Source organism: Ixodes scapularis, unplaced genomic scaffold, assembly GCF_016920785.2.
Source record: "Ixodes scapularis isolate PalLabHiFi unplaced genomic scaffold, ASM1692078v2 ptg001739l_1__unscaffolded, whole genome shotgun sequence".
In the NCBI taxonomy this organism is placed as follows: Eukaryota; Metazoa; Arthropoda; class Arachnida; order Ixodida; family Ixodidae; genus Ixodes; species Ixodes scapularis.
The window spans coordinates 794494-811476 of NW_024610190.1; the positions used below are offsets into that span (position 1 = coordinate 794494).

General features: G+C 42.1%; 1 protein-coding gene across 1 annotated transcript in view; it reads right to left on the minus strand.

The window, feature by feature from the left end:
* Positions 1-16983, minus strand: part of LOC120848348 (medium-chain acyl-CoA ligase ACSF2, mitochondrial-like) — a 100620-nt gene that overhangs the window by 52294 nt on the left and 31343 nt on the right. Inside the window, exons 2-4 of the mRNA XM_040220354.2 lie at positions 10713-10878; positions 4759-4887; positions 4608-4661 (exon numbers count right to left, since the gene is read on the minus strand). Coding sequence (XP_040076288.2) covers positions 4608-4661; positions 4759-4887; positions 10713-10878 — 349 coding nt within the window. The remainder of the gene's footprint in view (positions 1-4607; positions 4662-4758; positions 4888-10712; positions 10879-16983) is intronic.

Genomic DNA, 16983 nt, shown 5'->3' on the forward strand with positions numbered 1-16983 from the left:
TATTAGCCAATTACCCTGCAGCCGGGGAACTATCGTGGACGAAGAATGGCGCCGCACCGGTCGTGTTTGAGACTACGCCCGCTAGGGGCGCTGTGTCGAGGATACATGCCGAATAGATGATGGCAAAAAACGATTTGACACGAGAGGCATCCAAGCACAGTGGAATGACAAACTCATACTCTGCATATCACCACCTCACTGGACAGCTCCTGTTGTCCTGCCCATTTCCATTCGGGTAAACATTGTTTCAGCCTGTGCACCAGTGTTGCGGAATGGGCACCCCCATTCCGTTCCAATTCCATTCCGGGGAATTAGAGTTTTCGATAATTCAATTCCTTTCAACTCCTCGGAATGGGGACACTGGGCCCATTCCCACTCCTGGAATGGCTGAATTGTTCCATTCCATTCCTTTAATTCCTAAACGTAAAAATTGGCACTTGCCACCTACATTGTGTTGCCGCCATAAGCAGCATAAAGCGGACAATATCAAATGCAGAGACAATTGCAAAAAAAAATGCTAAATTCCTAAAAAAAGTACTCATTTTACTAAGCCGACCGCTGGTGGCACAAAGTGTTTATTTACAATGTACTGCAAACATCGAAAAAGCCCCTTGATATGTCGATGTTTGTTTAAGAAATCGGTCTCGTGACCACGTGACTCGCAACAAACAGCAACACTTAAATCCACTCATTTTCTTTTCTTTTTTTTTTACTTTTTGCACTTGACTTTTAGGATATACGCGGCCAGCGTGTTTGTTTGATAAGACCATAAAAATATCTAGTTCGTGCGTGGTGCAGGAATAAGCTATATTACTGTATTCTTCAAATACAGCAACACGGCTAGTACACTGCAGGAAGCGACTCCATGCACAGCGGCACGAACACATCCTCTGACAAAATGCGACCTCTGCGGCGCAGCACGAGGCACCGTATAAAAGATGTCACGAAACCTGTTTTAAAACGCATAAGATCACGCTTGCTTTACGAATCTCGATATTTGTTATCATATTCAAATTCAATTTTTGGCTGGTTCGCCTGCCCTTCTCCACCCTTCGCATACTCATTTTCCTGTTTCCTCTTCAGATGGCGAATAAAGTTCGATGATACACGTCGACTGCACCGTGTATAGTTTCGTATCGTTGCACAACTTTCAGCGTGCAGCTTGTTTACTTTATTCGCGACTAATGTCGAAAAATGTCTTCCACGATGCCATGACTCGATCTGTATTTAACTTGTCTTCTCGTCCGAACTGTGATGTTCCTCTTCGCGCTGATCGAGTGGCGGGTTCAGGTAGCAGACGGTACCAACCGAATCATTATTCTACCTCGGTGTCGGTTGTTCGCGTTGTGGCGACGGGTCGGGCAGTCAGCGTTGACAAAGCTCTTCACATCAAGATACAATAACGGGGTAATACCGCACCATTCGAATTGACATTCCCCGTGTTTCCTAAACAACACCGTCCAACTGACTTCTCACCGCCTCAAACAGGGTCCAGGACAAGGAGCACGAATGCAGACCGGACAGCCGAGACGCACGGAAGCCAAAACATCAGTGGCAGTTAGCACACAGCACTCCTTCTCAGTTGCCCTCACAGCAACGGTCGCACCTCGTCTGGAGCGGGACGATCTTTCTGCTGGTCTAGTCAGTTCGGTCACACCAAGAGCGGTGACTATAGTCTACTTCACCTTACGATGGACCTCAACAGACAGCACGAGAGTTATCGAAACCAATCCAGTGCCTTCTGAATGTCGCGTGACCCTGCAGTCCCGCTCACGGTGCTGGATTGCCTAGGGTGACTTGTAGCGTCCGCAGCGGTCCATCGCAAGGTAAAACGAAGCATGCAGAGACTAAAGTCAAAGGAAATCATCGAGAATCCGCTGGCTTGCTTGTAACCCCAACCCACTAAAAGATATTAAAAAAAACAAGCATCGGAACAAAGACCAAGTAAAAGGCGGACTTAGACTACAAATGCAGTATAAAAAAGCACTTCCAAGGAGTGCGCGCGAATGAACGTGGAAGGCAGCAGGACCGGCAGGACTGGCTGCCTGCTAAACAACGCTCCTCGAACTATAAGAAAACAATACCTGATCATCTTTCGGCGGCGCCCGATTCAACGAGTTATCGGAGCTCTGCGAGTTATGAGTCGCTTCCGCTCCCAGATCTTAGACTGTGCGCGCGCGTGCATTCTACAAACCGTCGCAGCATCAACAAAAAAAGCATGACAAGAAGGACGATGAGGAGTCGTGCATGGCGGTTTCTTTCTTTGCCGCTCCCATTTCTTTTGCTTGGCGCTTGGTTTCTTGTTTCGCTCTCGTGTAACGCCATCGAAGCCAGACGCCTGCGCGTCCGTGAAAGGCGCCACGTTACCCCCCTTTCCCCCTTTGCTCTTTCGCTTGACGCTCGTTTTCTGAATTGCATATGTTTTTATAAGTCTGTTGGGGTTCCACGCGGGCTAGCAGTTTCCCGTTCATTTTATTTCTGAGCAACTGACTCGCTGACTGGCCCAATTAAGCTGACTGTAAACACACAAAAAAAAAAGAAAAAAAGAAAAAAAGAACCGTGCCCATTCCATTCGCATTCCATTCCGAGCAAAAGACACCTATTTACATTCCCATTTCATTCCCCTACACTTTGCCGCCATTCCATTCCCATTCCATTCCGGGGTCGTGAAAATGCGGAATGATTCCGGAATCATACCAACTCCGGAGTGGCAACTCCGCAACACTGCTGTGCACATAATGGTAATTTATTGTTACATTTAGGATGACCCTTCATCGAAATTATGCAGAAATACGTAAATTACCCTCCATGCTATTCGCCTATTTGTCACACCTTGTATAATAATATTTATAAGTTTCGTGTTAAGGTTGGAACTTGAACTGCATGTTGATTCTGTTGTTTTTTTGTTCAGCGCAAATGTCAATGCAGGAACTCGTGGCTTTGTCAAGCTGCCCTTGCTAGAACTTTTTTTCCGTACGCCTCCAGAATTTTGTAGTGAGCACCTAATTCGAAAAAACACTAAAAAAATAGTACATCTTGTCCAGCCGAAGGTGCTTGTTGGCAGGGAGGTCAACGTGAAAGTATTTTGTTACTGCACTTCCGGGGCGCAGAAAACTATCAAAACAGGCCATTATTATGATCACACTCGGCTCCATAAATCGATGGCGTGACTTGGGAAAGTAGCAACGTCAAACATATTAAATAAATCGTTACCCACCGCATTCAATCAGTATGACGTATACCTGACGTTACCGCCAGCTGCGAAAGACAGCTGCCACGTTTGCCGAAGCATCGCGCGATCTAGCGTTACTTTGAAACAAGTCCAAGAATGACGTCACCAGCCATATAAGGACAAGAGAGTACAACGCTCTCGAACGGCTTATTCCTTAATACCAGGCAAAGCCGGTACGGCCTGACCATGCCAGCGACCGGTGCAAGGCTAACCTACACAATGTTTAATCCCTACGAGAAACCGCCACCCTGGCGAACTGGCAGTGGCGGTATCACATGGTGAAATCCTGACAAGCCAATAGAATCAAGATCCAAATCCACTACACACTCCCCTAATCTCGATCATTCTGAAAATTCCGGAAAATGTATGTGTGCGTCAGGCGTTCAATGCATCTGCAACCCCCTGAAGCTCTCCGTAATTGAACACACAAAATCATAAAGCACGCATAATCAACTGATGACGCATTCTGTGGTCCCCGAGTTGATCAGAATGAGACATGCTTTCTTTACTCACGCTGAATTCCACATACGAACGCGCAAGCGCTCGCATTGGTCGGTTACGGCGACTGGCTGCTCGGCGCATTTACGGCGACGCTCCGCATTTTTGGTGAAAGCGTACCTTGCTATGCAGGAGATCGGCTGTACTTGTGTTTTCCAATAAATTAATCCAACATTTTTAGGGTTTCCTCTCCGGTTACGCAATTTATTGCCTGCTATGGCAAATTGCGATGTCATACGCACGCTGCACTATCTGTGTCTGTGCCACGATGCGCCTCACGAGGTCCTAAGATATCTATGTGGGGCGACCTGCGCTGAGTTATTGGCAAGCCACCTGCTACAGGAGGATCTTGTGATCTTGGGCTTCGGATCAAAAGGTCCGGCTTCCATTGCCGCTCAGCAGGTCATAATTTTTTTCTAATTAATCGAGGATTGAATAAGACACGATTATTCCACACTACAGTTCGCCCTGTATTTTTATGCATAGCCTGATTGGGCTATGTGTGATTTCTATTGAGTTGACTTGCGTAAAAAGCTTTCTTTACTGCCCTCAAGACTAACGCTTTTCGTGTGAATTCTGTCTCTTAATTACGTTCTGTGTTCAAACCCATTGTCAATCGAGCGAAAAAAGAGCACAGCTTTCACCCTCCCCCATTTATGCCAGCATAATTGTACCAAGATTAGCTGATAGGCATGTGGTGCCGTATTTCTACACAACGCCCTACTTTACGGTTCCATAAAATTGATCAGAAAAGTTATGAAAATATATTTACGTTCGCATTTACGTGGCTGCTTTGTACTACATTGGTTTCGCCAATCCAGGTTGTCGCGGTAAACAAGTATGAAAACAAAATATTTTTGATTATAAGATAACTTACCATATTCAGGCAAAACTCAAGTTCAGTAACCGAACAAGTTAAGTTGATGCCAACCTGGACAAAAAAAGAAAAAAACGGGAGCCAGGATTACTAACGACGGCCTGCCTCTATGCGGCAAGCATATGTAGCGTAATAACTCAGTCGCATTCACCATAACAAGTCCCGCCTTGGGTGCTGCATAAAGAAGCTGTGCCCCTTCGTAGAGCCTTGGAGCGAGTATGGCAACCCTGGAACCCACAGGAAGTTTGAGAGACACCAAGCCTGCAGCTAGTTGGTCAACCTATAAGAAACGAATCCGGACACAGTTTTTAATTTTTTTTTTTTTTAGAAGCGACGCTATAAAGGCAAGTGACTTTAATACTAATACCCTTAAAGTTCGCGAGACCCTACTTTTCGCAGAATTCACGAATTGTTATATTTACGAACTTTATACATGGTGCAAAAATACACCTAAAAACATGGACGAAGAAAGAAGCACAAAGGACATGGCGAAACTTGCAAATGAACTTTGTCGCAGAAAACACATAAAAGAAGAATAAAACCGCACATGCGCAAAGATGATGGGCTTTCATTAACCCCTGGAAAGCCTGCCGTCGCTGTTGAGTGACCGATAAAAGCCTGCTCCTAATTGGATAAGGCGACAGAAGGAGCACGAATACACAGATTTGTGCCATGGGACCTTATCATGAATGCCTCGTGTACCTCGCGTTCCAATTTCGTTTTGAATTTTCCCATAATCTTGGTATTAGTGAACTTGGCCTGACACTCAGACCTATCACAATATATAGCCAAGTGGCCAGACGGGGATTGCCTCGTGGCGGGGGAGTGTTCTCTCTTTCTATCATTAATGCACCTTTCCGTCTGGCCAACATGAACGCTGCCGCAAGACAGGGTAACCTCGTAAGTGACCCTAAGGCACATTGCCGAAACTTGGTGGCACGACGCTTGCAGCCCTCCCCCTCCGCATCGCGTGACACACCTGCATTATTTATTCTTCGGCAAAGCTTAGAAAGCTTGTTTGGGGCAGAAAAAACTACAGGAATGCGAAACTTCTTCGCCATCTTTTTGAGATTGTGAGTCCTTATGTACATAACGCAGGAAAACAGGTCTAACTTCAGGCCTTGCCCTCTCAGCCTCCTTTCCCCCAACAAGCCTCTTCAGCTTCTTTACCATCCCTTCAGCAACATCGCATAAGACCCGGGAAAGGAAGTCCAAATCCTGCAATAGCTGCAACTAAAAAGTACAACTCATTTTGTGAGGGCAAGATATTTTCAAAAAGGCAGCCGGACAACTAGTGGCAATACCCTCCTTTACTAGCTTCGAATGGGCCGAGTCAAATGAAAGTAGCTTTTGCTTTGATCTTGGCTCATACGCCCAACACACATGGTCACTTTTAGACAAAAAGCCCAAGTCCAAAAACTGCAGGTGCTTACGGTTTCATGCGTAAAACGTAAGCCTTCCGCACAACTCTTAAAAACCAGAAGCACAACAGAGACCATATTATATTCGTTAGCCTCTACAGGATCTCTGTTTAAAACTAAAAAATCGTCAACGTACCTAAAAATCTTGAGCCTCTAATTCTTTGCCACCAACTTCTCTATTGCCCTATCATATGAAGCGTGATAAATATCACACAGTACCGGCGCCACCGTCGATCCAATGCACGACCTTTAGTCTGCGCGAATATTTCCATTTCCTGTACAAGCGAATTACAGCCTTCATAATTCGCAAAATTTAATGGTCTCGGCTAGAAAGAAGTCCGCTGCTCAATTCGCGAAAAATCAGGGCCTCGAAAATTAAGTGTTTTATAGTATAAAACAACGTGTTTCGATTTGAATGCACTCTGAATATATTTATTTTGGATTTACTTAATTACAAAATTTTATTGTGCATTATTAAGAATTATATAAATTAAACACTGCGTAGAAGGAACACTTTTTTAATAAAACAGGAGAGCCCATAATGAGAAACAAAATGACAAAATGTCATCGGCGACAAAGTTCCGTTTTTGTTAATGTGCTTGTCGATCCTTATAGCTAGGGCTCAGTGTTTTCGGAGCTTATTTTTTGTGAAATTTGGCGAGTGTTTTTTGGAGCTTGTTTTTTAGAAAAAATTCGGTGTTTATCGCAGTTTATTTCTTCGTAAATCCCCAATTCTCCAAATTCGGAAATCAATTCCGGAGTGTTTCCTATTAAGAATTATAAATAATAACCGGATGCAAACTTATGCCAGATAAAATATAAAACGCGCTTGTATCAATTAAGATCTCTTCAGTTGAAATTGGCGTTGGTGTCATTGGCAATACCAATTTGTCCCACGACAAAACTCCCACACAAGTGTGGTTCGATAAACGTCGATACCTTCAAATCAATAAACTGCCGGAGGTAGCCGCAAGGAAGCTTGTAGTCATCCCATTAACTTATCCCGCGGTCGCGCGAGGTGGAGTGGTTAAGGATGTAATAGCGAAGTTTCAACTGCCCCTCTTCCCTATTTTATACACTCTTTATGGTCCATAGCATTCACTGTTACCGCAGAAACATACTCTCTCCTTTCTTTAAATCCCAAATCCCATGGCCCAAACAGGAAACCAAAAGAGTGACTTTTGTCGTGACACGAATGGTACGATGACCTGTTTCCCTGAACCAAACTTGACGAGACAAGCCGTAAGACCCCCTTTAGATTACGCTCCGAGGCTTGAAAGATAATTCTGGCCTCACTTTCCCAGGACCATTGATCCTGCGCTGGTCAAATGAAAAAAAATTTTTTTTTTTTTTTGCTTGGGGGGGGGGGGGGGGGGGGGGGGGAGACGGGTAGCATGGGTACATAAGAATTCGGAGTGTATCGGATAAATTCAATTTACAAAAAATTTTAGCTGTGGTGTTTTTCGGGGTTTTCTCGGATTTATCCGAAAACACGGAGCCCTACTTATAGCTTTAAACAAAATAAGAACGGTAATAACAATAACAAGATCAGTGAATAGTCTGAATAATAAAACCTTCAAGGTACCTCGTTTAGTTTCAGAATCACCAGATTTGATCCAATGTCTGCATTTCCTTTATACATAGTTGGAAACGAAAACACTTCGTCGAATGTATAAAGGAGGGAAGCAAATTTAATTTGAATTTATATTCAACTTAGTGTAGGGGCTGTATATCCCTACCACAGATTTTCAGTTACCTCGGCAATATGAGCGAGATTAGCGCTGAATGAATTCCAGTCTTCAGAGAACACAATTGTGCTCTAAAATGCGTCTGATGTAAAAATAGCGTTCGTTGTTGCCTCGCAATCTTTATTAATGGTCGTCTGAGTGAAGTAAAAAGAACGTAACCATGTTAAACGCCTTTGCCACTTCCTTCTCTTTTCGATTATTCTATATTAAGGTGCACTAGAAATGAACTCCCATATACTAATACTTTTTGAAATTGAGTTATTCTGAAGTACACCAATTTTTTGCGAATGAAAGCTGCCCCTGGCTTTGGTATATTCCGAAGGCGCTCTGAATTCCCAGCGTGCAAAGGTCATCTACGACGTCATGGTGGCATCCCGTTTTCCCTGTGTCGCGTGACCTCATGATCTAGCGCGACGTCAAAGCTCAACATGACATAACGTGACCATCATGAAATCTTGTGGCAGTATTACCGTACGCAACGCGACCTAGTGACATTAGGTAAGGTCAGGTGAAGTCGGTTTCACATAACGTCACGTTCTAAAGTAACGGTACGGTATCACGTCGGTGGCATCCCTCCCACGTCATGGTATAAAAACACGTCACGGTCTCCCGTAATGTTACGTCCCTTGACGGTACGGCGCCACATCATTGTATCACCTGATTTCATGGTGTCGCGTCAAGGAACTGCGTCAAGGGGGTCATGGTATCATACGACGTCACAGTCACGTCAAGTCACGTTTTCGCGTGACATCATAACTGCACGTCACATCACGGTGCCATGTGGCGTCATAGCGTCCCGTAATGTCTTGGTGGAATCTCATAGCGTCTGTCACGTCAGTGTTATGTGGCGCCATGCTGTAATGCGATGTCACAGCAGCACGTAAAAAACGACAATCTGGCAGTGCACTCTCTTGGGGCTCCCGGATGACATTCTTATCATACGCGGATTCACACCCTGCTGCACGGGTGGTAACTTAATGATTCACCGAGCTTTGAGCATGCTTAAAATCGTTTCAAAATGACAGATTTAGTGGTTTTGTGTGGCGGTCAGCAAGCTTATAATTAGAACTACATATTCATTTGCAATATTTCAAGAGGTAGTGAACTCAATTGTGTTTTCGATTATTAAGACGATGAGCCCCTTATATATGTCCCCCTGGCCATCGCATATCGATTGCACACACCTCAGCAATGCGCCTCTAAATGTGGTCATTTTCAATTAATTTGTTCGCATAAAAATCAAACACTATGTATAGCTAAATATGGGTTCCTTTCAACCTTTCTTGGTAGATAAAATATTACGAGGTATTTATTTGCAATGTCCATACTTCTGTTACGGCTAGCTCCTACCTATCCATGGCTCGCTGACGTTCCAGTTGGAAGGCTCCTTCACGCTCCTATGAGGATATAGCTATCTAACAATGCATCCAACTAATAATTTATTGGGATTGGTAACCAATGGTGCACAATACGCACAATCACATACGGATATGTTCCTCTCATTCCCATGTTAGTCCTGGAACCAGTGCAAGCATTAACGTGAAATCCACGTGATGTTCTTTCGGGTGTTGTTGTGACCGTTGCGGTGCCCCATATACGGGATCGGGTTGCTAAAGTTGCTGAGGTAAATTCTGTCATATGCAACGGATGTGTGATGGAACTTGGTGATTTTTGTTTCTTAACGAACAGCGCTCTACATTCGAAATCAGCAGAGTTATTTTTTCCCCTCATTTAAAGGGGAATTATGACGTCACGACACTTAATTTTCTGACTGCAGGCAATACGATAATGTCTCGAACACAATGCCGTCACATGAAACTGTGACGCCACAAGACACCATGACATCACGCAATAAGGTGCCATCTTGCCTTGAGACCAGCCCGAGCAAAATAGATTCGCGAAAGATTTCCATATTACGCAATTGCTTTGAGACCTGCTTTTAGGCTAGCAGTTATTCCGTATTTACAATCCTCTCCTATCATCAGGAAGGCTCTTAATCTTCACGAGGCTGCTGTGGTCGTTTGACCCCTTTAAAACTACCCCATATCGGCTATTTTACAGATTGCACCGGGCGAAATGATGTGGTGTGCGGGGAAACACCAAGCTGCATGCGGAACTGGAGTGTTTTTCCAAATTTTTATACATGTAAAAACGTATCTAGAGTAGGCGGGAAATCGTCTCGACATGTTTGCCATAAGGCATGTTTTTTTTGTTTTTTTTTCAAGCGGCACTTTGGAGCACTCTGTAATCCATTGTCAATCACCCGAATGAAATCCTGCTTTATTGTTTTATGAATTTTCTGACGACACAATTAAAATTATGCTATTTGATTAAACGCTTGCATCTAGTCCCATCGAAGTGTCTGTGAGCCCGAAATCCTGATATTAAAATCGGAAATTTTTATTTTATGGGAAAATATGGCAGGGTGTGTATGGCATTAATTTTGCTGCTTGGGGGATCGGGTGGCCATTCTCATGGGATACCGTCTCTAACAAATTCTTTTTGTGCTTCAATTTGTTGCGCTCATTTTCATGTTGCCTTCGAAATAAAACTCAGTTCATTGTTTGCGCTTATTGTTTCTATTTTTAGCATCATGCTTCTGATTTTTCCAATGCGTCAGCCACCGTAACGTTACTTTATTGCTATTGTTCTTGAATAATACTTCTCCCTTCTAAAAAAATGCCGGCGCTTTCTTGCAACAAATTCGAGGTATGCACCAACATGTCGCCAGTTTTGAAAACTCGCATTCTGGAGCTCAGCTCGAAGTACCAGAATGAGGTTATTCATGGCGGCTCTTACTAGGTGTACAATTGCCGTTGTGATAGTTAACGACGACACTAGGGATATTTTTGTCTCTTTGGCAAGAACATGGTAATTAATATTTATTTCCGAGGAATGAGTCTCAAGAAAAGTACCTGATCTGAATATAAGCTTACGTCTTTTCCGTATTCCGTGTATGTCTTGCTGATGTTCTGGTGAGTGTATACCATCGCTGTGGTATCCCCGAAGACGTCGGTGGCTCTGTCGATGACGTCTCCAACAGTCCAGGTCAGAAGCGGCTCCTTTCCGGGCTTGTGGAAGTAGCTGAGTTTGGAGACATCCCTGTCTCGGCATGCAGAGAAAAATATTTTCTCTTCACACAAGTGCACGAAAAGATATTGATATTTGTGCAATGTTGAAAAACAAAAGTTGCTCCAACTAATTTTTCTTTGTTGTTTTAGTTCTCCAAATATTCAATATGTGTTATTACTGCTTTCTGGCTGCACAATAAGTGTATTCTCTTTTGGGGCTAAAGGGCTTGAGATAAATAATTAAAATATAAGCAGGGCCGCCTAAAAACATAATATATTTGATATTCCTGCTATCAAAACATTCCGTCAGGTACCAGCGTAGGATCGGCGAAACTCTCCAGAAATATGCTCAGTGCGACGCTTCTAATGAGTAGTATAATCAAACCCACGTTTACAAATAAAAAAAATACCGTATTGATAATTACAGAACTCACTAAAGTGTCTTAATAAATCGCGGAATTGTATAGTTTGCGTATTTATGTTAATGTTACACCTCTTTACGGCCCAATGACAGGATCGTTTCTTTTCTTTTTTTTAAGAATTCTTTTGATTTTCCGTGATATTCGTTTCAGAGTTTTCCACACAATTCGGCTAACTACACATAAAAAAAAGATCATTGAAAGAGCCCTGTCTAATGTGACGCAAATGACCGAGCATTAAATTACGTATGCCAAAGGGGCGGATCTGACAGCAGTTCATTGCTCCTGTTGCACAAACATTTCTTCGCCAGCCGAGAGAAAGACAGGGAGCGTCAAGTAAGTCTACAATGCTGTAAACTGACTATCGATCAATTCCATAAACAAGCGGAGGCCGAGAAACCTGAACATCAATGATTTCATAATTTCCTGAGAACTGGATCATGTGCACTGAATGCCTTCTAAGTTCCGAGAAAAGGGTCAATTGAGAGGCCGCAAAGTCGATAGATCTAGCAGCACACATTTCAATTGGAAGTATGAAACATAAAGATTCTTACGTTTTCTCCTGTGCTTCACTACGAAGGCGAACCAAGCCGTCAACTGGAACGGCTAAACCATCTAAGGTGACCGCTGTCCCTCGTAAGAAGCGTCGTTTGACACTTTTTGTAACTAGGCTAGATCCGGATACGAGCGTGGACGATGTTCTAGCACTTATCGAACCTCTTGTAGCGGGGAGGCAGGTCCTGTGTTCAAAAATGTTTACACGATATGACACATACTCTTCGTTCCACATCTCGGGTGACGAGTCAGTTTTCGACGCAATTAACAAATCCGAGGTGTGGCCTGGAGGTAACATTTTCCATCAGTTCTTTGGCCGACTGGACAAGTCTTGTGTTCATACTGATGACGGAGTAGAAACCGCTCATGACGCACAAACTTAGCGTGTTTTACCAAAAAATACGAGGCCTGAGGACTAAGGCCGACGAGTTTTTGTACAATTCAACTAATTTAACTCATGATATTATATGAATTTCCGAAACCTGGCTTTGTGATGGTATATCAGTCTCTAATTACTTCAACTCCAGCTACATGATCTATCGAAGGGATAGAGACTACTTGTCTACGGGGCAAACGATGGGAGGGGCGTGTTAATTGCAACTAAAGTTTCCGTGGCATCGCATAGGCAGTTTGATCTCGAAACTTATTCAGAATGTGTTTGGATCGAGATTAAGGCAAGTGACGGATTTAATTAGCTGATAGGAACGTACTATTTTTCCCCGTTATCTGATGAAACCACTTTCATTGAACATTTTGAATCTCTTGGAAAGGAAATTGATTTTGAAAAGTTTAGTTTTCAGATACAGGGAGATTTTAATTTTCCGGGTGTAGAGTGGTTCTTGCGAGCTTTAAACAATATTATGTTAACAGCTAGAAAGGCCTTTTCTTTGTTGTCTTTTATTTACTTGAGTGGTCTAGAACAACTAAATTCAATACCGAATTGCGCAGGTAATATCTTAGATCTCGTTCTTTCAAATCTCCACATTCTAAGCTTAAGTATGGCTTCCGATCCTTTGGTACAAGTTGATAAGTTTCGTCCACCTTTAAGTGTCCAGTTATTTTTCTCCGTGGAAGTCGCGGATATCGTCAAAGCCATTGGCTTACTTTTTTTTAAAAAGGAGATTACCTTGGCTTGTATAAATATATTGAAACTTTCGACTGGTCTAACGTTCTCGCCATGTCTGATGTCGATCGTGCTACCGAGACTCCAACAACAATTGTAAAAGATGCCATCGACACTTTTGTACCCAATCCTTCAACAAAGCCATCCATATATCCTAATTTTTTTTCCAGGGATTTAAAATGTTATTTGGTAAAGGAAGAACATTTCCACCGTCTTTATAAAAGAAATGCGGCTCTTTACATATGTACACCAAATTCAGTTTATATCGGGCCTTGGCGAAGAAACTGTTCAAGCGCGATAAACGTATGCATCTTGACACTGTAGAAAATAGCTTGTTTCGCAGCCCGAAGACTCTGGAAGTTAACGAAGCAACATACACGGGACGTTAGTCCTATCATCTGCTTACGTGCTTGTTCAGATAACGCCCCGAGTTATGTTTCATCACCTCATAAAGTTGCAGATATTTTCGTTGATTATTTCGCCTAATGTTTCTCTGACAATCAGCAATCAGTTCAACAGGAGGATAAGGAGCTGATTCGTCACGATTTTTTTAGTTCCATAAGAGTGGACTCTCCTGATATTGCCGAGGCGATAAGAAAGTTAAAACCCAAGTTTTCTTCCGGCGTGGATGGTGTACCAGGCTTTGTTATCAAAGGTTGCGGTCAGTTGTTCATTCCTATTTTGAAACACATTTTTAATATGTCACTCAGATCAGGCGTTTTCCCTTCGCTCTGAAAAAAAATGTTGTTGTTCCTACCTTAAAAGATGGTGGCGAATCTATAGTTGCGAACTACAGTCCAGTTTTCCTGCTTTGTGGTTTTTCCAAGGTTTTTGAGATTGTTGTGCATAGCAAATTGACTTTTTATTTCCGTCAAAACTTAACGCCCTGGCAGCGCGGTTTTTTAAGACGTAGGTCTGTGGAAACAAATTTGTGTACCTCTTTCAGATTACTGTGTGCCGTTTGTTTTAAATAGAGAACAAGTAGATGCAACATACTTTAATTTGTAAAAAGCCTTCGATAAAGTGAGTCACCTGTTGCTTTAGTCCAAGTTACATCTGTATGGTGTCTGTCCAGAATTGTGTAACTGGTTTAAGAGTTATTTGTCTTTTCGATCAAATAGTGTTCGGGTCGCTCACAGTTATTCCAAATAGTTTTTTTTCACAATCAGGCGTACGCCAAGGATGAATATTGGGTCCTCTACTGTTTACAATTTTTATAAATGATATTGCGTCTTGTGTAAAGAACGTTGAACTGCTTTTATTTACCGATGACATCAAGTTGTGCAAGAGTGTTCACTTTTTTTTTTAGATTGTGATCTGATACAACATGATGTGTCTTATATAGCACAGTAGTGTAAACAAAATCAGTTATTTCTTAATCTTTTAAAAACAAAAGTGATACCTTTGTGTACATACCGTGCGATCACAAATAACACTTATCATCTTGAGTGTAATCCAATTGAACGAGTGTCAATTGTCAGGGATCTTGGGGTGTTCATTGACTGAGGATTAACTTTAAAAAATCATGTATCTTTTTTTGTCAGCTCTCCAATGAAAGTTCTAGGAGTTATGTCGCGTTTGACCAAGTATTTTAAAAAGCCCCATTGTTCAATACATCTTTTTCATTCCTTAGTGGTTTCAAGGCTTGAGTTTTCTTATGTGATTTCGAATTCAATATCTGTAACACAGGCTTTGATCATAGAACGTGTGCAAAAAAAATTTGTTTGAATTGTTTACGATAGATGGATTGGACGACGCGTGTATTATGACTATGAAGGCTTACTGACTAGATTTTCGCTGAAGCTTTTATCACACAAAAGAACAGTCCTTGACTTGGTATTCGTGCATAAGATCATTAATGGTGCCATTTATTCTTCACGGCCTATTAGTAAAATCGGTTTCCGTGTTCCTTTCCACGCGACGAGAGAGCTCACCTGTTTTGATATTTGCTCACCATGCCGTGCGTCACCTCTTCCTCGTTTACAGACATTATATAACAGCTGTATGCCAACTCAAGTTGACATCACCACACCCTTGCCTACATTTCGCTGTCAGTTGGACGAGCTTTTGGTTACTTCATAGCGCTTCAGTGTATATGCATATCTATTTCTGTTTTGATGAGTAGGATTTTTGTTTAAGAGTTTCTATTGTACGAGTTGGTGTACTTAAGAGAAGGCCACTCGGCCGTTTTAGGGCACCCGAAAAATAAAGATTATTATTAATATTATTATTATTATTATTATTATTATTATCCAGAGCTGCTTTGGCACTGCCGGCGCGACATTTACACGCACTGCAATGATTCAGCCATCTGAAGCGTGTTCTGCCATGAGTTCTACTGATGGTATTACAAAATTATCAAGTTTGATATACATTTTGGTCTCTCTCACGTTCTCTCTCTCTCTCTTTCGTAAATCTGAAACAAGAAATGACTTTCTACATAATACTTGGCATCATATATTTAGCAATTAAATATTTCAACAAATATTTAATTAGTTCACTTCACGTTAGTTATGATGTGAGTAAACTCTGTCTTAATATATCAGTGTGAAGTAGAATCTTTTTGTGCGCTCTCGCCACTGCATTGAAAACAGAAATAGTGAGTATTTCTGCGCGCCCTAAATATATATATTTATTAACATTTTCATTACGTTATTTTTATGAAACCCGATGGATGTTTCTAAGTTATTGTAAAGTTTCCAGGTCAAAATGCCAAATTTCTTAATTTTTACATTTTTCGTCAAAATATAAACTTTCGAAATTATTTCGTCCGGTCCCGCCAAAACGGCCTAATTAAGGGCGATGTCGCGTCGTCCAACAACCGTTGTTTTTAACAGAAATTGACAATATCTTCAGTGTGTTTAGAGTAGACAATTGGATGATTATTTACGATAATCTTTGTATTTCTCAGTTGCTGTAAATATTGATTTAAGCAGAATCGTGTCATATGTTCTCAGTTTCGGGACGGGACAATTTAGAAAACGAAATCATTGAGCAAAGCAAAGTTTAGTAGCGATTTCTCTTGCCTAGGGCTAGCAAGCGTAAGTACCACGCATTACATAAATAGGAAAATCCGGGGTAGTTTTCGTGACGTGCAGCTCTGTGAGAGCCTTTATTTGAAGGGTCGCAAAATCTCTATTTGCATCCAGCCTGTCTTTCATTGTCAGCGGTGTCGATTTGACTGCCCTTTTTATTTGTGTATAACCGATGTAAGTAGGCTACTAAAGATGCACATAACATGTAAACTCTTCGGAATGAAAACAGTGCTTTTGCAATTTGTAGTGGCCGTTGAGAACAAGCAACATATAAGCTTAGGCGTACTTTATTTGGTGTCAGAATGGTGGCACCGAGAGACCACTATTTGCGTTGCACACTCCGCACTCTTTTAGAACTAAAGATTGTATCCAATAACAAACATTGCAGTGAACTTCTCAATATTTGGTGCCGGAAGTAGCATGAATATTTGTTACCGTGAAGCTGACTGCATGCCGATTGTTTCCATACCAACAAAAAAATTTAGTGATGTTTATATTAGCTCAGAGCAAATTTAGCGTTAGAGGTCGAAATGATATATTGAAGGTACACTACAGTTTTTTGTTTTGTTTCATTAAACTTGACTTTGTAGTTGTACTTTTCAGTGCGAGTCGGCAAATAAATACACTTATTATTAAATAACAAGGCTGACACTTAAACATCTGTTGATAAAATCGACGCGGAATATCTTTGCTTTCAAGTCAACTGCATGCCCTGCCTTCTTGGAGAAATTTGAACAATAAAAAACTACACATTTTAAAGATTCCGAGAGTTATGTTTATAGCTCGTTTCGGATATGTTACGGGCTACATTCGACAGCCACCTGAAATCTTTTCGATGTAGGAAAAGCTGCACTGCAACTTTTGTTTCGAAAACAGCGAACAATGTTTTCGCCTCGCCTGCCTCTGCGCAGGGACGTGTCCCTCATCTGCAGTCGTCTCCCTCGTAGGGAGCGCGTCGCCTTTCCCCATCAGTTTACTACCAAGATCACTCGATTGACCCGACC